Raw genomic sequence first — 22,581 nt, forward strand, 5'->3', positions numbered from 1 at the left:
CTGAAATGGATATGCCCTGAGAAAGGGGAGAGATACAACTCTCTGGTGGTTGTCAGTAAAGCGCCAGAAAAACAGAAGAGAAGCAAGTAGAAGAATTTCAGCATCTGCTAAGAACATATAATACATAAGCCAACATGGCATCTTTCTTTAAGACCCAGTACCTTGGGAGGGACAATGACATCACTTCCTGAATCCTCCCAGTTTTCTATTTCCATGCCCTGCTTCCCTCAACATCCAGAGCTGGAAACACCTCCATCCTGCCTCTTCATGCCATGGCCTCCCTGCTCTTCTTCTGTGGGGCCTTTTGTCTCCTGGGAACAGGTGAGTTTGGAACACAGATGGGGAAATCACTGCCTTAAATTTTCCAGGTTCTGAATTAAGCCTATCCTCAGAGATTGCAGCACGAGGATATTTACCAGTCTCTGTCTTCAATTTCTGTCTTATTTCCCACAGGGTCCATGGATGCTGATGTTACCCAGACCCCAAGGAATAGAATCACAAAGACAGGAAAGAGGATTATGCTGGAATGTTCTCAGACTAAGGGTCATGATAGAATGTACTGGTATCGACAAGACCCAGGACTGGGCCTACGGTTGATCTATTACTCCTTTGATGTCAAAGATATAAACAAAGGAGAGATCTCTGATGGATACAGTGTCTCTCGACAGGCACAGGCTAAATTCTCCCTGTCCCTAGAGTCTGCCACCCCCAACCAGACAGCTCTTTACTTCTGTGCCACCAGTGATTTGCACAGTGCTTCTTGGCCACCTGCTCTCTACACAGAAAGACAGACACATGGGTGAGTTGTTTGCTCTGAAGGGTACCTGGATGTGGGTTGTGGGATGTGGGGTGTTTAGAGCTTTCAGTGGTCTTAGGTAGTGTGAGCTAAGGGCCACTTTGGATCAATGTCCCCAAGCCGTGTGATGACTCTGAAAGCACAGGCTACACTGAATCAATCTCCCCTGTCTATTTATTTTTCCTAGGGAGCTAGACGAATGGTGACCTTTCAAGAGAAGGAACTTGAGCATTTGACAGAAGCTCATGATTTTCAACAAGAGCATTTCTTATGAGCTGAATACAATGCAGTTACAGTCCTTTTGCCATTATCTCCACCCACTTTGCAACATCCCACACTTTGTTCTGTTCCCACTGACAGCTCCTTTATCCTGACTAACCTTTCTCTGCCCCAGTTCTTCCAAGCTCAGCTCCACCATTGAGCTCTATAATTGATTGCCTTTCTACTAAAAACAAAATAACTAGCTTGTTTTCTAAAACTTCACTGTAAGTAAATTTAATTGTCATTAAATCTGACTCAGAAGTTAAAGTTCAAGTAACAGAGACTGTGATTTACAAAAGTAATTTTTCATCTACTACCCCACACTTTGATCTCTGCTGAGATTCATTTTAACCTGCAGGTGCAGATAGACTTGCATTATTATCTGGATGTACTGAATTTCAAAAAATAAAATTCCCTGTCCCCAGTATGAGGTCAAAGCTAGGAGCTTGGAAGTGCCCCTTGTTTCCAGGCACTAGAATAATTCCCTGGTTCCCCTGCTGTGGGGATTCTTTTAGAAGCCAGTGAGGCCCAGGCACAAAAATAATTGATCAAGGACTGCCAGAGCTTGATGTAAAAGCCTTCCTGAGAATCAAGTTCATGTCTTCCTCATGGATTTTGTCTTCTTGTCCCATAAGCCTCAATTATTTCAGCAAATGAATCGACGGGACTTGGTGACTGTTCAGAAATGAAGAATCCAACTTGTTCCCTTTTCTACTTGTTCTCATGTGTAAAGCATGTTACTTTTAGGGATTCTTTCTCATTTGCTTTCCATTTAAAAAACAGGTTTCTCCAGAGTTTTGTTTCCTGCTTTCTAGGCACACCTCATCAAGTCTTATCAGCAATAATAATTCTTCCCTTACAAGCTATTAACTGTCCCAGTTAATTGTCTCCTGGACATTTCTGATAGATTTCCCCAGGATTTTTCCTTCTGCCCTCCTTTTTCCTCAGTACACATGTCTTTCTTCAACCTTCCCATTCATTGTCATGACAACTTCTTTCACAGGTTCCTGCCTGGCAAATTCAACTATCTACTGGACACTTGAAGCTGGATGCTCCCTAGGCAATTCAAACTCAGTTTATCCCTGAAATGAACTGTCTCTCCATCCTTGCACTTGCCCATTTTGGCCACACACTGTATTTCTATCTCAGTGATTGGAACAGCCATTCTAGGTTCCTCATTTTTGCTATGCCTCACATTAAATCAGTTTCTAAATCTATTACTTGTATATCACACATTGTCATAGTTTGTATTCTCCAAAAGCAGATTTTGAGAGGGAAATTAGTGTGCGGGAAGGTTTGTGGAAACTGCCCTTGCAGTCCATGTGGGCAGAGGGAAATGGGGCAGAGGGAGAAGTTGGGCTTTGCTGTATCCTCAACAAAGTCCTTCACTCACCCCACAGGGAGCTCTGAGTCTGGATGGTCCTTTAGTGCCATCCCAAGGTGAGATGGCAGGTCTTATTCCCACTTTCCTTGTAACCATGTCATTATATGTGAGTTGCTCTGAGAAGCACTCATGAATTTGATGGGGAGGAAGTGTCTGTTTAGAACAAGGCCATTCACGGAGAGATGTCGGCATCACAGTTTCTAATATACACATATTTATCTGATTCAGTTACCCCTCTCCCTCCTCATTGCTTCTACCTCAGTGCAGACCCTCATCATTCATTGCCTAGAAATATATGCAATGCCCTCTCCCTGGCTTACTAGCTTCTTACCCCTTTCCCTTACCCTATTTCTCACATTGCCACCAGCATGACCACATATGACATTCCTCACACAACACACAAAGCCCTTCGGAAACGGTTGTCCAACTAAACATCTGGCCAAATTGGCCGAATTCACTCCAGCACTTTAGACTGTAGCTGAACTGAACTTTTTATATTTCCCTGAATATACCAGGCTGAATTGCATAGGTGTACCTTTGCCAGAGCTCTTTCCTTCATCTGAAATGAGCTTCTTTATTCCTTTTTTGTCAAAACTAATTTTTTTATTTCAACTTTTATTACAGATTAGTGGGCACATGTTGTGCAGGTTTGTTACATGGGTAAATTGTGTGATGCTGAGACTTCAGGTCCCAGCAATCCCATCACCCAGGCCATAAGCATAGAATCCAACAGGTGATTGTTCAGCCCATGCCCTGCTCCCTCCTTCCTCCATCTAGTGAGCCCCAGTGTCTATGGTTTCTGTCTTTACAATCATGTGTATTCAATGTTTAGCTCCCGCTTAAAAGAACATATAGTATTTGATTTTCTGTTCTTGCATTAATTGCTTAAGATAATGTCCTCCAGCTCCATCAATGTTGCATAAAGGGAATGATTTTGTTCTTTTATGGCTGCATGGTATTCCATGGTGTATATGTACCACATTTTCTTTATCCAGTTCACTGTTGATGGGTGCTTAGGTTGATTCAATGTCCTTGCTATCGTGTATAGTGCTGCAATGAACATAATGGGTACATGTGTCTTTATGACAGAATAAATTACTTCCCTTTGGGTATATATCCAGTAGTGGGATTGCTGGGTCAAATTGTAGCTCCATTTTAAGTTCTTTGAGAAATCTCCAAACTGCTTTACACAGTGGCTGAACTGGTTTGCATTCCCACTAACAGTGTATAAGTGTTCCCTTTCTTCTGCAGCCTCACCAACATCTATTGTTTGAAATAAATCTTGAGTGCCTGGCTAATCCTCACATATCCTTTAATTCTCAGATCAAAGATGAGCTTATCTATAACAGTTTTTCCAACGTCTGTAGACAAAGATTCAGCTTTTCTCTTGTGTGTGATAGTTCACGCATTTCAAAGTTATCATAGTTGTTATGTCCCTTCATACTTCTTTAACTTTTATTTTGGGTTCATGGGGACATGTACAGGTTTGTTATAATAAACAGTTATATGCAAAACTGTGATGCTGATCTCATTCTTTTTATGGCTGCATAGTATTCCGTGATATATATGTACTATATTTTCTTCATCCAGCTTACTGTTGGTGGCCTTTTAGGTTGATTCCATGTGTTTGCTATTGTGAATAGTGCTGCAATGAACATCTGTGTGCATGTGTCTTTATGATAGAATGATTTCTATTCTTTTGGGTATATGCACAATAATGGGATTGCTGAGTCAAATGGAAGTTCTGTTTTCAGTTCTTTGAGGAATCACCATACTGCTTTCCATGATGGCTGAACTAATTTACACTCTCACCAGCAGCATATAAGCAATCCCTTTTCTCAGCAGCCTTGTAAGGATCTGTTATTTTTTGACTTTTGATAATAACCATTCTGCCTGGTGTGAGATGGTATCTCATTGTAGTTTTGATTTGCATTTCTCTAATGATTAGTGATGTTGAGCATTTTTTCATATACGTGTTGATCACATGTATACCTTTTGCTGAAAAGTGTCTGTTCATGCCCTTTGCCCACTTTTTAATGGGGTTATCTGTTTTCTGCTTGTAAGTTTTAGTTCCTTATAGATTCTGGATATTAGACCTTTGATGCATATATAGTCTGCAAATATTTTCTCCCGTTCTATAGTTTGTCTATTTACTCTGTTGATAGTTTCATTTGCTGTGCAGAAGCTCTTTAATTAGGTCTCATTTGTCAATTTTTGATTTTGTTGAAATTGCTTTTGGTATCTTCATCATGAAATCTTTGCCAAGTCATATGATTAGGATGGTATAATATTTCCTAGGTTATCTTCCAGGGGCTTTATAGCTTTAGGTTTATATTTAAGTCTTTAATCCATCTTGGGTTGATTTTTGTATATGGTATAAGGAAGGGATCTAGTTCAATATTTTGCATATGGCTAGCCAGTTATCCCCAGCACCATGTGTTGAATAAGGAGTTCTTTCCCCATTGCTTGTTCTTGTCAGCTTTGTCAAAGACCAGATGGCTGTAGGTATGTGGCATTATTTCCTGGCTCTCTATTCTATCCCATTGGTCTATATCTGTTTTTGTACAGTACACCATGCTGTTTTAGTTACTGTACCCTTGCAGTATAGGTTAAAGTTGGTAACATGATGCCTGTAGCTTTGTTCTTTTGGCTTAGGATTGCCTTGGCTATTTGGGCTTTTTGGTTCCACATGAATTTTAAAATACTGTTTTTTCTAATTCTGTGAAAAGCGTCATTAGTAGTTTGATAGGAATATTAGGTTGGTGCAAATGTATTTGCAGTTTTTGCATTGTTGAAACTTGCCATTTGGTATTGAAATACATTCTTAAGTAAATGTGGTTATGTTATACATCGTTTTAATGCACATTTTCACTTTATGTTTTTTGCTAATTACTTATTACTTGCTACTTATTTGGTATTTATTTTAGACTGTCCACATGGTGTTAGACAAAAAGCAGATTTGAGTGATTTTCTTATTCAAGTTCAAACTGAGTCATAAAGTGGCAGAGATAACTCGCAACGTCAGCAATGCATCTGGCCCAGGAACTGCTAATGAACATACATACAGTGCAGTGTTGGTTCCAAAAGTTTTTCAAAGGAGACGAGAGCCCTGAAGATGCAGAGTATAGTGGCAGGTGATCAGAAGTTGACAATCACCAGTTGAGAGCAATCATCAAAACTGATCCTCTTACAACTAGGCAAGAAGTTGTCAAAGAACTCGAGGTTGACCATTCTACAGTTGTTCAGCATTTGAAACAAATTGGAAAGGTGAAAAACTCGATAAGTGGGTGCCTCATAAAGTGAACAAAACTTTTTTTAAATTGTCATTTTAAAGTGTCATCTCTTATTCTATGCAATAACAACAAGCCATTTCTTGATCAGATTGTGACATGGAATGAAAAGTGGATTTTATATGACAACTGCCAACAATCATCTCAATGGTTGGCCCGAGAAGCTCCAAAGCACTTCCCAAAGCCAAACTCGCACCAAAAAAAGGTCACGGTTGTGGGCGGCAAGCCTCCCAGGTGCCGAGGCAAGAGACCGAGGACACGAGCTGCTCCAGTATAACAAAATATAAAATAAGAATAGTTATACCAGATATAGATCTTAGATATGATTATATATGAATATCATTAATCATTAGTTTGTAGCAATTACTCTTTATTCCAATATTATAATAATCCTCGCTCTATAATCATAACCTAGGAAAAACCAGGCTATACAGAGTTAGGAGCTGAGGAGACATAGCGAGAAGCGACCAGAAAAGAGTGCGAGCCTTCTGTTATGCCCAGACAGGGCCACCAGAGGGCTCCTTGGTCTAGCGGTAGTGTTAGCGTCAAGGAAAAACACCCACTACTTAGCGGACCGGGAAAGGGAATCTCCCTTTCCCCGGGGGAGTTTAGAGAAGACTCTACTCCTCCACCTCTTGTGGAAGGCCTGACATTAGTCAGGCCTGCCCGCAGTTATCCAGAGGCCTAACCGTCTCCCTGTAATGCTGTGCTTCAGTGGTCACACTCCTAGTCCACCTTCATGTTCCATCTTGTACACCTGGCTCTGCCGTTTATTTAGCAGTAGCAAATTAGTGAAAGTACTAAAAGTCTCTGATAAGCAGAAATAATAGTGTAAGCTGTTTCTCTTTCTCCTCTCTCTCTCTGCCTCAGCTGCCAGGCAGGAAAGGGCCCCCTGTCCAGTGGACACGTGACCCATGTGGCCTTACCTATCATTGGAGAAGGCTCACATGCCCTATCCTGCCCCTTTGTCTTGTATCCAATAAATATCAGCACAGCCTGGCATTCAGGGCCACTACTGGCCTCTGTGTCTTGGTGGTAGTGGTTCCCCGGGCCCAGCTGTCTTTTCTTTTATGTCTTTGTCTTGTGTCTTTATTTCTACGCTCTCTCATCTCTGCACACGAGGAGAAAACCCACCAACCCTGTGGGGCTGGACCCTACACATGGTCACTGTCTGGTGGTCTGCTGCCAGTGTGATCCACCACAGCTTTCTGAATCCCGGCAAAACCATTACATCTGAGAGGTATCTTCAGCAAATTGATGAGATGCACCAAAAACTGCAATGCCTGCACCTGGCATTGGTCAACAGAAAGGGCCCAATTCTTGTCCACAACAACACCTGACCGCAGGTTGCACAACCAATGCTTCAAAAGTTGAATAAATTGGGCTACAAACTTTTGCCTCATCTGCCATATTCACCTGACCTCTCACCAACCAACTACCACTTCTTCAAGCATCTTGTCAACTTTTTGCAGGGAAAATGCTTCCACAGCCAGCAAGATGCAGAAAATGCTTTCCAAGAGTTCATTGAATTCCAAAGCATAGATTTTTATGCTACAAGAATAAACAAACTTATTTCTCATTGGCAAAAAATGTGTTGATTGTAATGTTTCCTATTTTGATTAATAAAGATGTGCTTGAGCCTAGTTATGATTTAAAATTCACCAAAACTGCGATTACTTTTGCACCAAATTAATACCATCGAATCTACATTGCTTTGGCCAGTAAGGCCATTTTAGTGATATTGATTCTTCCTACCCATGTGCATAGAATGTTTTTCTATTTGTTTTTGTCATCTCTGATTTCTTTGAGCAGTGTTTTGTAATTCCTGTTGTAGAGATCTTTCACTTCCCTGGTTAGCTGTATTCCTAGATATTTGTTGTGTGTGGCAATTATGAATGGAATAACGTTCCTGATTTGGCTCTTAGCTTGTATGTTTTTAGTGTATTGGAATGTCACTTTTTTAATGCTGATTTTGTATTTTAAAACTGCTGAAGTTGTTTATCAGATCAAGCAGCTTTTGGGCAGAGACTATGGGGTTTTCTAGATATAGAATCATGTCATCTGCAAATAGGGATAGTTTGACTTTCTCTCTTCCTATTTGGATGTCTATTTCTTCCTTTTGCCTGATTGCCCTGACCAGGACTCCCAGTACTATGTTGAATAGGAGTGGCAAAAGAGGGTATCTTTGTCTTGTGCTGGTTTTCTTTTTATACTGGCTCTTCACAAGGCTATATATATTCTTTAGTTAAGAGTAGACATCTCAATGGACCAGTGACTATCACCCTATTAATCAGTCATGGGAGCACTGCCATGCATTTGGTATTTTAACTTTCTGGTATGCTATCACATCACAGAAGGCCTGGTCCCCTCCCCATCACCTGCAGCCGGACCTGTCTTTGATTCCTACCAATCACCTATATTAATTGTGCCTAAATTCAATATTCCGACAGGGCATAACTACCCTAAGGTGCTAATTAGTTCATGCTTGAAGGACATAACAGTAATTAACAAACACATACAACCGCTCCCCTTATTGGACTTTTAAAATGAAAATCTGCAACCCCCCCTCCCCCATCTCTGACTTCATCAACCAAGGAAAAAAGACACCTTGCCAAACTTCAAAAACAAGTAAGCCTTAATTCAACTCTGCCAGAGCCCAAAATATTTGTATTTTAGCTTTGGGTATCCCCAACAGCTACCCCTCAACTAATGCAAATTTTTTTAGAAAACTAACCCCCCGCCAATCTAATTCTACTTTTACAACAATTATATCTAATACGCACACCCATCCATTACTAAGCCCATATCCTAAATTTACACACCCCGAAAGGCATCATCTGTCACCTTGTACTACACCAACCACTCGCCAGTACTAAAATCTACTCCACCAACTCCTGCTAACTCAACTTTAAATCCCTGAACCCTACAACTGTGCATATTGCCTGTATCTTCTTCTATACTCCAATTTTGCACTTAACATATATACAGTTAATGTAGCTTAATTACTTAAAGCAAGACACTGAAAATGTCTGGATGGGCTTATACAGCCCCATAAACAGACAGGCTTGGTCCTGGCCTTTCTATTAACTCTCAGTAAGATTACACATGCAAGCATCCCCATCCCAGTGAAAGTACATCTAAATCACCTTGATCAAAAGGAGTAAGTATCAAGCATGCACAAATGCAGCTCAAAACACTTTGCTCAGCCAAACTTCCAAGGGAAACAACAGTGATAGACCTTTAGCAATAAACAAAAGTTTAACTATACTAATATCCAGGGTTGGTTAATTTCATGCCAGCCACTGCAGCCATACAATTAACCTGAGCTAATAGAACTCAGCATAAAGAGTGTTTTAGGTCTATCCTTAATAAAGCTAAGCTTCATCTCAGTTGTATAAAACCCTAGCTGAAATAAAATAAACTACGAAGGAGGCTTTAATACTTCTGAAGACACAATAGCTAAGACCCAAACTGGGATTAGATACCCCACTAGGCTTAGCCCTAAACTCCAATAGTTAAATCAACAAAACTATTCCCCAGAACACTGCAAGCAATAGCTTAAAACTCAAAGGACTTGGCAGTGCTTTATATCCCTCTAGAGGAGCCTGTTCTATAATGGATAAACCTCAATTTACCTCACCACCTCTTGCTCAGCCTATATACCATCATCTTCAGCAAACCCTAGTAAAAGTCACAAAGTAAGCACAAGTATCTACATAAAAACATTAGGTCAAGGTGTAGCCCATGAGGCAGTAAGAAATGGGCTACGTTTTCTACACCCAGAAAATCTCACAACCCTTATGAAATCTAAGGGCTCAAGGAGGATTTAGCAGTATATTAAGAGCAGAGTGCTTAATTGGATGAGGCCATAAAGCATGCACACAATGCCCGTCACCCTCCTCAAGTATCACTTTAGAGATTAGTTTAACTAAAACCCCTACATATTTATATAGAGGAGACAAGTCGTAACATGGTAAGTGTACTGGAAAGTGCACTTGGATGAACCAAGGTGTAGCTTAACACAAAGCATCTGGCTTACACCCAGATTTCACCATAATTTGACCACCTTGTGCCAACTCTAGCCCTAAACTTAACTAATAGTACTACCGAATAACCTTAATCAAACCATTTACCCAAACAAAAGTATAGGCGAAAGAAATTTTACCCTGGCACAGTGGACATAGTACTGCAAGGTAAAGATGAAAAAGTTAACCAAGAATAAAATAGCAAGGATAGACCCTTATACCTTCTGCATAATGAATTAACTAGAAATAACTTTACATAGAGAACCAAAGCCGAGGCCCCCGAAACCAGACGAGCTACCCAAGAACAGCTAAAAGAACACACCCATCTATGTAGTAAAATAGTGGGGAGATTCATGAGTAGTGGTGATAAGCCTACTGAGCCTAGTGATAGCTGGTTGTCCAAGATAGAATCTTAGTTCAACTTTAAATTTACCTACAGAGCCACTTAATCCCCCTGTAAATTTAACTGTTAGTCTAAAGAGGGACAGCTCTTTAGACATTAAGAAACAACCTTCATGTAGAGAGTAAAAAACATTATCCCCATAGTTGGCCCAAAAGCAGCCATCAATTAAGAAAGCATTCAAGCTCAACATCCAACCACTCTAAATTCTAATCACACCACTGAACTCCTAACACCACATTGGACTAATCTATTACTTTATAGATGCAATAATATTAATATAAGTAACATGAAATATTCTGCACTGCTTAAGCCTACATCAGACCAGAATAACCCACTGACAAATTAACAGCCTAATATTAATAAACAACTCAACAAATTTATTATTACCTATACTGTTAATCCAACACAGGCATGCTCTAAGGAAAGGTTAAAAAAAATTAAAAGGAACTCAGCAAATTTTACCCTGCCTGTTTACCAAAAACATCACCTCTAGCATTATTAGTATTAGAGGCACCACCTGCCAGTGACATATGTTCAATGGCCACAGTACCCTGACCATGCAAAGGTAGCATAATCACTTGTTCCTTAAATAGGGACTTGTATGAATGACCCCATGAGGGTTCAGCTGTCTCTTACTTCCAACCAGTGAAACCGACCTGCCTGTGAAGAGGTGAACATGAATAAATAAGACAAGAAGATCCTATGGAGCTTTAATTTATTAATGCAAACAAAGCTCAGATAAGCCCACAGGCCTTAAACTACTGTCCCTGCATTAAATATTTTGGTTGGGGTGACCTCGGAGCATAATTTAACCTCCAAGCAACCTATGCTAAGACTAAACTAGTTTAAGCGAATTACTATACATATATTGACCCAATAATTTGATCAACGGAACAAGTTACCCTAGGGATAACAGCGCAATCCTATTCTAGAGTCCATATTGACAGTAGGGTTTACGACCTCGATGTTGGATCAGGACATCCTAATGGTGTAGCTGCTATCAAGGGTTTGTTTGTTCAATGATTAAAGTCCTACGTGATCTGAGTTCAGACCGGAGCAAGCCAGGTCTGGTACATGTGTGTTTAAGTCCTCCACATCTCCCATCTATGAGTCTTTTTAAAACAAAGAAAATATGTTTGGTTAAGAGAAGGCTGGAAACGAGAGAGGGAGTTTTACTGGACAAAAAATGTATAGAGACTTATGTAACAATTATTATCTGATATTAATATCTGATGGTAATACATAATTGATTGAGAACTAGGGTGAAGTGACATAATCCCAAACATACACGGGAGAATGTTCGGGGGAATCAAAGCTGTTTTTCTTAATGGAATCTGAGTCCTGAGAAAGAAGACATGCAAAGGAGGATGCAAATATATGAAAATATATGAAATATTTGTTGTTTTAATTGTTAACACAAATTTATATACTCATATATTTAAGTAAGTCTAATTAGAATATTTAATAAGTTAAGTTTATGCCTGGAGTCCTAGTTTTAGTATTACAGGCAAAGAAGCAGAGTTGGAAGGAGGGGAATGAATTATGCATGCTGTACTTGAGGGCCTTTGGAACTTCCGAATGCTGGTAGAGTACACAGTTGGCACTCTGTATCAATGGGGTCCTCATTTGCAGATTTAGTCAACCTCAGATGAAAAATATATTTTAAAAATTACAAAATAACAACACAACAAAAAAATACAAAATCTAAAACACTGAGGTATACCAACTATTTACATGGCATTTACATTGTATTAGCTATTAAAAGTAATCTAGAGTTGATTTAAAGTATACAGGAGGATGTACCTAGGTTATATGCAAATACTATGCCATTTTATATAAGAGATTTAAGCATCAGTGGATTTAAACTAATCCCCCATGAATACCGAGGGACCACTGGGTTGAGAACATGGTGCTGAAGCTCATAAAAATATACCTAATGCTAGATGACGAGTTAGTGGGTGCAGCACACCAGAATGGCACATGTATACATATGTAACTAACCTGCACAATGTGCACATGTACCCTAAAACTTAAAGTATAATAAAAAAAAATTAAAAAAAAAAAAAAAAAGCCCTTGCTGTGGGATTCTGACATAAGACACTGCATAAAAGCTCAACACACATGCCCTATAGTCAGTGTCTGTGATTCTCTGGAATCAAACTCTATTCTGTGAAAACAGGAACCGTGATGGTACAGGCTATTCTTGGCAATAGGAAATGAAACCTCAGAGGTAATCCTACTTCCATGTGGTCCCAGAGCCCTGAGCTAGGAGATGTTTATCACTATTTGGGAAACCAAAACCCTCAGCCTTTCTCCCTTCTGCCTCGCCTGAAGACAGGTGAGTCCTCTGCTATAATACGAAGTCTTAATTTAGCATTGCCACATTCTGGTTCCAGATCTTTCCCTCCTGGCTGAATATTAAAACTGCATTTTGTCTCTTGTCTTTCTTGGTATCTCTTCCCTATGCAAACTTCATGGACACTGGAAGGACTACAAAATCCTGAAAATCAAGAAGCCTCCATTGAGAAAGGGGGTTTTACTAGAACAAAAATGTGTAGAGATATATACAAAAATTATATATAATAATGTCTGTCTGTAATTATTCACACTTAGCAATTCCTAGCACCTTCTCCAGAGGACTTCCCTAACTAAACAAGAAAGGTAGTCTTTGGGGAAAGTGTTTTCATCAATAAAAGGCAAGCTATGTGTGAGTTATTCCTGCACTGGGCAGCAAGGAGTGGGTAGTTACCTCTGCCTTCGAGTACCCCTTCATTTGACTAGGACCTGAGACTCTCTCATATCTACTTCCAAGCCCAGGTTGAGCACTTCTTTTCTTTCCTTTCTTTAGTTGCTTCTACTGTAAGGTATAGATTTTACATCCAGTCACTGCTGAAGACTTTCATCAACTCATCACTCATCCTTCAGTCATCTCACACTGAGAACAACTGGGAGAGTCCCGTTTTCCTGTTTCTTTAAAATTTGTCAGAATCTCCCCAAACCTCTAACACCTTTTTTTCAGCAGGGGGCAGTAAAATTCAATTTATTTTTTCTGTTCTCAGCACTTACTATTAAGACCAGATTTCATAGTAAAGTCTAAGGCCAAATCTCATTAATGATTTTAATGGTTACTTTTGTTTTAAAGGAGCCCCTGATAGGACAAGAGTATTTCAGGGTTTCGTAAATCAAAACTGTTATATTCCTTCGTGACACATGACAGAGGAAGAGTAAGAAGGGGCCCACATGTGTTACATGTAAATACATACAGACTTGAAGACATGGTGTTCAAATAGTAGAGATATAATAGTAAAAACCCAAACCCTATGTCAGCATCATGTGAACAAAAATTTTAGTAAATACCAACTGCAGATCTTAGTGAACTAGGGCAAAGGAAGTGGACAACACTGGGAGAAATTCTGGGATTAATCTTTGTATCTCACAATCAAAACCAAAGACTTTTCTGTTAAGAAGAAATGGGGGAAAGGGCGGAGGGAGAATGGCACTTGGTTTAGACATTGTTTACTGCAGCAGCACCCAAACCATTTGTAGCAGTATTACCAAAGCATGTATTGGATTGTATTTTCTGTTCTGTCATGATTGATAGTGCAATTAAAGGCAGATGGACTAAAATCATCCTAGGCAAAGGCTAAGTTGATAAAGCTGATAAAGCCTGAACACCAAGTCAGTGAAAAACGAGACTGAGAAAGTTATTATCACACAATAATAACACCATTCTGAGGACTCAGTGAATTCCAGTTAATGCTCCAAGCTCTTTACATGTGTCTATATAAATAGATTGCCCCGTTTAATGCTCACAAGTTCTCCTGCTCCTTGTCTGATCAAGCCACGCTGTTCACTGGTTCCCTCTTCTGCATGTTCTTCTCTCTTGGGTTTGCAGAGTTCATTCCTGTTCATCCTTCAGAATTCAACTCAAATGCCACTTCCTTTCCCAACCTTTTTAATTAGGTAAAATCTTGCTATTACAGGCATTCGAAGCTATGTAGTTTTTATGTTCATAGCTTACAAAACAGTTGCAATGGAATGTTTTGCAAGAATATTAAAGACTTGAGTTAAGATAAGCAAAGCATCAAGCCTACTTTGGATGAGGGAAGTGAACAAAAATATTACTCATTTGATGGGTTAAAAGGATACAGATGAAACTGTTTCAACAGGATGGCTGTGGGACCCAGGAAGTTTGCAGGAGCTGTGTCATCACACACACACACAATGACATTATCAAGAGCCCATCCTGCTTCCCCACTACTGGGAGACATCCTCTCTAGCCCCAACTGTGCCATGACTATCAGGCTCCTCTGCTACGTGGGCTTTTATTTTCTGGGGGCAGGTAAGTCATAGACACAGTTCATTCCAAAATCTAGAAGGAATACTTCCTCTGTGTTGGGTTTGTGCCTGGCTCAGCATCAAAGTCCATCGTGAACTCTGTTACCAATTTTTGTCTCTTCCCATAGGCCTCATGGAAGCTGACATCTACCAGACCCCAAGATACCTTGTTATAGGGACAGGAAAGAAGATCACTCTGGAATGTTCTCAAACCATGGGCCATGACAAAATGTACTGGTATCAACAAGATCCAGGAATGGAACTACACCTCATCCACTATTCCTATGGAGTTAATTCCACAGAGAAGGGAGGTCTTTCCTCTGAGTCAACAGTCTCCAGAATAAGGACGGAGCATTTTCCCCTGACCCTGGAGTCTGCCAGGCCCTCACATACCTCTCAGTACCTCTGCGCCAGCAGTGAATACACAGTGCTACATGGATACCGACACTCCACACAGAAAGGGTCGCCTCTAATGTGAGGACATCTTGCCTCCAGAAACCTCATCTTAAACTACAGAAACCCCTACAAATCTTCCCAGACTCCTCAGCCTTGAGGGACCAGTGTGCTTTAAGTAACAGTCTGGACTAAAGACTATCTCTGGCTCAGTCTCTAACAAGCTGAGAAATGACCCAGCCCCACAGTCACCCTAGCTGACTTCTTCCTTGCATCTAGTTGTTGTTGTTCAATTGAGCTTGCACCAATTTTATCCTTCAAGATAAATATGATAATATTTGAGTTACCTTATGGCTAGCTGAAGAAAGTCTTTGTCAGCTAAGAAACAGGAAAAGGATCCTTTGACTTTCTGCACAGGCTGTCTTTATCTCTGGTTCATGGTTCCTTCCTCATGTTAAACTTGTTCCTTCATACACAGCCACACAAAGTCCCTGCCCTTTCCTGACCCCAGTCCTGCACCTGACGGCTTCAGTTCCTCAATCTATGACTTTGAACTTAGAATAAAATTTTCACTTGAAATAAGTGATTAATGATTATTTTCACTAATATCCCTCTAAATAAATGTAATTTTAGCTATATCTGCATGAGGCCTAAGGAAAAGAAAAGGCTCCAACTTTGGCAAAGAATAGTCTTTAACAATGTCCCTGGATTCAGCCCTAAATCTCTTTGGAGACTACCCTTAGCATTGGAAGACTATCCCACGGCTAGGTGATTCTTCTATCTTGGATATGCTGAATCTCAGGGAAGTGTTCTCTATCCACATGAGATCAGACCTGGGACCCTGAATAGATTTATTTTTCACAGAAGTATAGACTGCTGTGGGGCCCTGGGTGCTGAGCTCAGATGTGAAATCTCTGTTTTGAGGTTACCAAAAAGTAAAGTCACAGAGTCTCTGTCCTGGTTTTGCCTCCTTAAAAAGTAGCTTTAATATGTTAGAAAAGAATCTAGAAAACATCATACATATTTTATTGTAAAAGTCATTTCTCGTTCATTCTTCTTTTCTGTTTGTTTTCTACAATACTAGCCATTCCTCACTCTTCTTTGTGGGCTCTTTCCATTTCCATTTTCCTTATTTTGACTTTATTTCTGGACTTTTTGTTCTTTTCCCCTTAACCTATATATACATCTTAGACAATATCATCCAGTCTATTACTTGAAGCATATGTCTCTTTAGTTTCAAACTTATTCTCTAGCTGCCTACTAGATATTTCCACCTCTATATTTCATAGGCTCCTCAACTCAACTTGTCCCCAACAGAGTTCATCATCCTCCCAATAGTATATCCTCTTTTGGAGACACCATCATCTTGGGAGGCTCATCTCCAACGGTCAGGTGTCCTTAGCAAACACCTAGAAGATTAAAAACCCCTCCTTACTGAACTCTTAGCCTCATGCCTTACCCTTCTGGCCTTCTTGCAAAAGTGATAAGCATCAGAGAGTTGGCCCTCTGTGTTCATGAGTTCCACATCCCTGGATTCAACCAACCACAGATCAAAAATATTTTTTTCAAAAATCGTGTCTATACTGAACACATACAGACTTTTTTCGTTGTCTTATTCTAAACAATACAGTATAACAACTATTTACATAACATTGCATTGTATTTGGTACTATGAATTATTTACAGATGACTTAAAGTATATGGGAGTATATGCATAGATTATATGTAAATACTATACCATTTTTTATCAGGGACTTGGGCATTTGTAGATTTTGTTATCCTTGGGAAGTCTTGGAACCAATTCCCCAAGACACTGAGGGATAACTGTAGACAAATATGATCATGCTACTGGATCCCTTCACCATTTCTCCATGCTTCTCCCTCATATTCAAGATAAAATTTAAATTTCTTCACCTGGCTTAATGGTATTTTGTGATCTGGACTCCAGAAATTAGCTTATCTTGAACACCTTATCCTAGCTATTTTTCATCCTGGCAATCCTGAACTTCTGACCATTTTCTATAGTCCATGTTCTCTTACCCATCTGAGACCCTGTACCTGCTGTCCCTCTATCTCTGAAGTCTGCACTTCTTGTCTACAGGGCTGACTCCTACTCCAGCATCTCATTAATCACTATGCTAACACAAGAAGTCTTCATCTGCTTCAGTTCTCAAAAGAAGTGAAAAGCAGACACTTCTCAAAAGAAGACATTTATGCAGCCAACAGACACATGAAAAAATGCTCATCATCACTGGTCATCAGAGAAATGCAAATCAAAACCACAATGAGATATCATCTCACACCAGTTAGAATGGCAATCATTAAAAAGTCAGGAAACAACAGATGCTGGAGAGGATGTGGAGAAATAGGAACACTTTTACACTGTTGGTGGGAATGTAAACTAGTTCAACAATTGTGGAAGACAGTGTGGCAATTCCTTAAGGATCTAGAACTGGAAATACCATTTGAACCAGTGATCCCATTACTGGGTATATACCCAAACGATTACAAATCATGCTACTATAAAGACACATGCACACGTATGTTTATTGCAGCACTATTCACAATAGCAAAGACTTGGAACCAACCCAAATGTCCATCAATGATAGACTGGATTAAGAAAATGTGGCACATATACACCATGGAATACTATGCAGCAATAAAAAAGGATGAGTTCATGTCCTTTGTAGGGACATGGATGTAGCTGGAAACCATCATTCTGAGCAAACTATCACAAGGACAGAAAACCAAACGCCATGTGTTCTCACTCATAGGTGGGAACTGAACAATGAGAACACTTGGACACAGGGCGGGGAACATCACACACTGGGGCCTGTCGTGGGGTGGGGGAAGTGGGGAGGGATAGCATTAAGAGAAATACCTAATGTAAATGATGAGTTAATGGGTGCAGCAAACCAACATGGCACATGTATACCTATGTAATAAACTTGCATGTTGTGCATATGTACCCTAGAACTTAAAGTATAATAATAAAATGAAAATAAATATTTGTGAAGTTATAAACTTTTATTTGCAAAGTATCTAGAAGTGGAATTACTGAGTCATAGGGTAAGGGTATAATAAATTAAAAACAAAAACAAAACTTGTAAAATGTTTTCAGAATTGGCTATTTCATTTTACATTTCTGTCATCTATGTGTGAGGTTCCAGTTTTTTCACATCCTCTCCAACACTTGGTCTTTTTTAATAATCATCATTCTGGAAAATGTGTAGTGTCATCTCACTGTGGTTTTTAAATTTTGTTTCTCTAATAACTAATGATATTGAGCATCTTTTTGTTTGCTTATTGGTTATTCCTATATGACCTCTGATGACGTACCTATTCAAATCCTTTACTCATTTTAATTGGATGGTTTGTCTTTTTATTTACTGAGTTTTAACTGTCCCTTATCAGACATATGACTTTCAAAACTTTTTTTCCTGCTCTATGATTTGTCTTCTCATTTTCTTAACAGGTGACTTTGAAGATAAACCATTTTTTATTTTGATGAGGTCCAATTTTTCAATTTATCTTTTATGAATTATGCTTTTCCTGTTACTTCTAAGAAATAACTAAGCCAAAGTCATAATTTTTTTTCTGTCTTCTTCTAGAAGTTTCATAGTCTTTTGGCTGGGTGTGGTGGCTCACGCCTGTAATACCAGCACTTTGGGAGGCCGAGGAGGGTGAATCACGAGGTCAGGAGATCGAGACCAGCCTGGCTAACATGGTGAAACCCTGTCTCTACTAAAGATACAACAAAAATTAGCCTGGCGTGGTGGCGGGTGCCTGTAGTCCCAGCTACTGGGGAGGCTGAGACAGGAGAATGGTGTGAACCCAGCAGGCGGAGCTTGTAGTGAGCCCAGATGGTACCACTGCACTCCAGCCTGGGTGACAGAGCAAGACTCTCTCTCAAAAAAAAAAAAAAAAAGAAGTTTCATAGTTTTTGCTCTTATATTTGGTGTACACCATGTTCTGAGTTAATTTTGGGGTATGGTGTGAGGTAATGATCCAAGATCATTATTAATAGTATTAGTATTTTTGCGTAGTGTAATTTCTGTACTATTTGTTGAAAATATTATTTCATCATTAAACTGACTTTACACCATATTCAAAAATGAGTTAACCATAGTGGATGGATTTATTTCTGATCTTTGTTGATCTTATGTTAATACTACACTCTGTTGATTATTACAGCTTTATCGTATGTTTTTAAATTGGCTAGTGTAAGTCTTTTAACTGTGTTTTTCTTTTTCAAAATTGCCTTGACTATTCAAGTCCTATGTATCACCATATAGGTTTAGGATCAGCTAGTCAATCTCTACAAAACGTACTACTAGAATTTTGAGAAGGATTACTGTGTACTTATTGATAAATTTGGAGATAATTTCTATCTTAACAATATTGAGTCCTCCATGATCACGGAATGCTTTTTCCATTCTTCTAGATCTTTTAAAATTTATCTCAACACTTTATATTTTTTCCATGTATAGGTCTTACATTTCTGTTGTTTAATATATTGCAAAGTGCTATTTTCTATAATGTAACTATAAAACTATTTTTCTTAATTTCAGTTTTGGATTATTACTAGTATTAGAACACATATGATTTTTGCTATACATACTGTATCCTGAAATCTTGCTAAATGGATTTGCTCTAGAAGTTTCTTTGTAGATTTCATAGGAGTTATTTATTTATTTATTTTTTTACATACAGGATCATGTAGTCCGAGATTAAAAAGAATTTTACTTTTTCCTTTCCAACCTGGATGCCTTTTATTGCAATTTCTTATCTGACTGTACTGTCTGACATCTCCAGTGCAATGTTGAATAAAAGTAGTGAAAACAGACATTGTTACTTTGCTACCAATATTATAGGCAAAGCATTCAGTCTCTTCAAGCTTTCATGTTTAAGGTGAGTGTTTATTTCTTTCACGCTGTTAGTCAGGATGAGAAAGTTCAATCTGTTCATAATTTGTTGAGATTTTATTATGATTGGGTACAGGTTATTTTGTCAAATTTATTTTATTGCACACATTGAGATAATAATCTGGTATGTTTTTATTCTATTAATATGGTATATTACATTAGTTGATTTTGGATGTCAAGCCAATCTTGCATTGGCGGGATAAATCCCACTTGGTCATGGTATATAATCTTTCCATATATGGCTAAATGAGGTTTGCTAATATTTTATGGAGACCATAGACATACTAGTTTGTAGTTTTCTTGTGATTTCTTTTTATTCAGTATCAAAGTAATTCCAACCTGTTAGGCTGAATTAGGAAATTGTGGACTGAACTTGGATGATTTAGGAATAATCTCTTATTCTTTATTTTGTGGAAGTTTTTTCTTGTAGGAGTGGTATTATTTAAATATTTGATGGAATTTACCAGTAAAGTCAGCTAGTCCTGAGCTTTTCTCTGTGACATGGAGTGACAAACTATTGCTCACATGTTAAAGTCAAGCTATGGCCTATATCTGTATTACTCATAAACTAAGAATAAATTTTATACTTTTAAAGTGTTAGAAGACGGAAGAGGAGGAATAGGAGAAAAGGAACTGACAGAGGTTGCATATGGCCCAAAATATTTACTATCTAGCTCCTTACTGAAAAATTTTGCTGACCTCTGCTCTATACGGTGTTATTTACTAAAATACTTCTTTACTTGTAATATGTCTATCCAGACATGTGGCTTTCTTTTTTTCTCGAGTTACTCTTATGTCTTTCTAGGAATATGTCTGCTTCACCCAAGTTGTCAAATTCATTGACATAGTGTTGTTCATAACATTTCCATATATTTCTATAGGGTTAGTAATTGTATTCTTCATTTTCACTCCTGACTTTGCAATTTGTATTTTCTTGCTTTTTATCTTGTTCAGTCTGACTAAAGCATTATCAATTTTATAGCATTTCAAGTACCCAGTTGTAGTTCCATTGATTTTCTCTATTATTTTTCTATTATCTATTGAACTGATTTTTAATTTGATTTATTTTTTTTTTTTTTTTTGAGATGGAGTCTTACTCTTTCACCCAAGCTGGAGTGCAGTGGTGCTATCTCGGCTCACTGCAAGCTCTGTCTCCCAGGTTCATGCCATTCTCTTGCCTCAGCCTCCCGAGTAGCTGGGACTACAGGCACCCACCACCACGCCCAGCTAATTTTTTGTATTTTTTTTTTTTTTAGTAGAGACGGGGTTTCACCATGTTAGCCAGGATGGTCTCTATCTCCTGACCTCATGATCCGCCTGCCTCGGCCTCCCAAAGTGCTGGGATTACAGGCACAAGCCACCACGCCCGGCCTAATTCGATCTTTGTTATTTCTTCCTTATGTTTACTTTTGGTTGACTTTTCTCTTATTTTTCCAGTGTCTTCAGGTAGAAGTTTAGATTATGATGGAAACTTTTGTAGTTGTTTTCCTAATGCAGTTATTTAAAGTTATACATTTCCCTGTAATCATGGCTGCATTCCATGTACATTGATATAGTTAAAAGCATAATTTCTCTAGAAATTCCTTTTGAAGCCCATGAGTTATTTAGGAGTGTGATGCTTAATTTCCAAATGTTTGTGATTTTTCCAGCTTCTTTCTGTTGTTTATTTCTAATTAAATCCCTCTGTGATGAGAGAATATACTTTGAATTATTTTAATCCTCCTATCTGTATGTTATTATATAACATATAATCTATATGGGGAAATACTCTATGAGCACTTGAAAAAGTGTACATTCTGCTGTTGCTGAATAGTGTGTTCTAAAATCGTCAATTAAGTCAAATAGTTTAGTAGTGTTTTTCAGGTCTTTTTACCCTTATTTACTTTCTGTCTAGCTGGTGTGATCAATTTTTCAGACTGGAGGATTTAAGTCACCAACTATAATTTTGGTATGTTTATTTTTGTTTCATTTCTGTCATTTTTACTTTATGTACTTTGGGACTCTGTTGTTAGGCCCCAGGAGTTACTCCACAATGCTGTACAGGCACATGCTTTCTATACTAAAAGTAACTAAACTTAGAGATTTGTGAGTACCATCAAGCATACCCATATATGTAAAATTGGAGTTTCAGAAAGAGAAGTGAGAGAAAGACAAAGAAAAAATAATGGCCACAAACTTCTCAAATTTGTTGAAAAACATTAATCAAAAGAATCTAGAAGCTTAACATCTCTCAAACACAGTAAACACAAAGATATCTATGTCTAGATACATTATAGTTAAACTTCAGAAAGCCAAAATCCACAAATAATGTATTGAAATCAACATATTTTCTCAACAAAAGAAAAGTGACTCATCATTTGAAAGAGAAGAGCAATACAATTAATCTGACTTTAAATCAGAAGTCATTGTTTCTGACTTTAAATCAGAAACAATGGAGATCAGAAGATAATGGAGAGGCACTGAAAGAAAAAAAATTCCACCAAAAATTCTATATCCAGCAAAACTATCCTCTATAAATGAAAATGAAATAAAGACATTCTCAGATAAACAAAGGCTACAGAATTGTGTGGTTAGCAGACCTGTCTTACAAGAAATATTAAAGGAAGTCATCCGGCTGAGAGAAAATGACATTGTTAGTAATTAAAATCCATAGTAAGGAATTAAAAGCACCTTAAAGGATAAATATATGTGTGAATAAATATAAAAAATACATATGCACAAACACACATAGAAGGAATATATATTTTGTATATGTTTTTTATATCA

General features: G+C 38.5%; 1 gene segment (V, D, J or C); it reads left to right on the top strand.

The window, feature by feature from the left end:
• Positions 1-206: 206 nt before the first annotated feature.
• On the top strand, positions 207-16,808 carry LOC109027645 (T cell receptor beta variable 24-1-like). The segment is given in 3 exon segments: positions 207-321; positions 454-799; positions 14,626-16,808. Coding segments are annotated over 3 exon segments (411 nt in total).
• Positions 16,809-22,581: the final 5,773 nt, after the last annotated feature.

This window comes from Gorilla gorilla, chromosome 6 (genome assembly GCF_029281585.2).
Source record: "Gorilla gorilla gorilla isolate KB3781 chromosome 6, NHGRI_mGorGor1-v2.1_pri, whole genome shotgun sequence".
In the NCBI taxonomy this organism is placed as follows: Eukaryota; Metazoa; Chordata; class Mammalia; order Primates; family Hominidae; genus Gorilla; species Gorilla gorilla.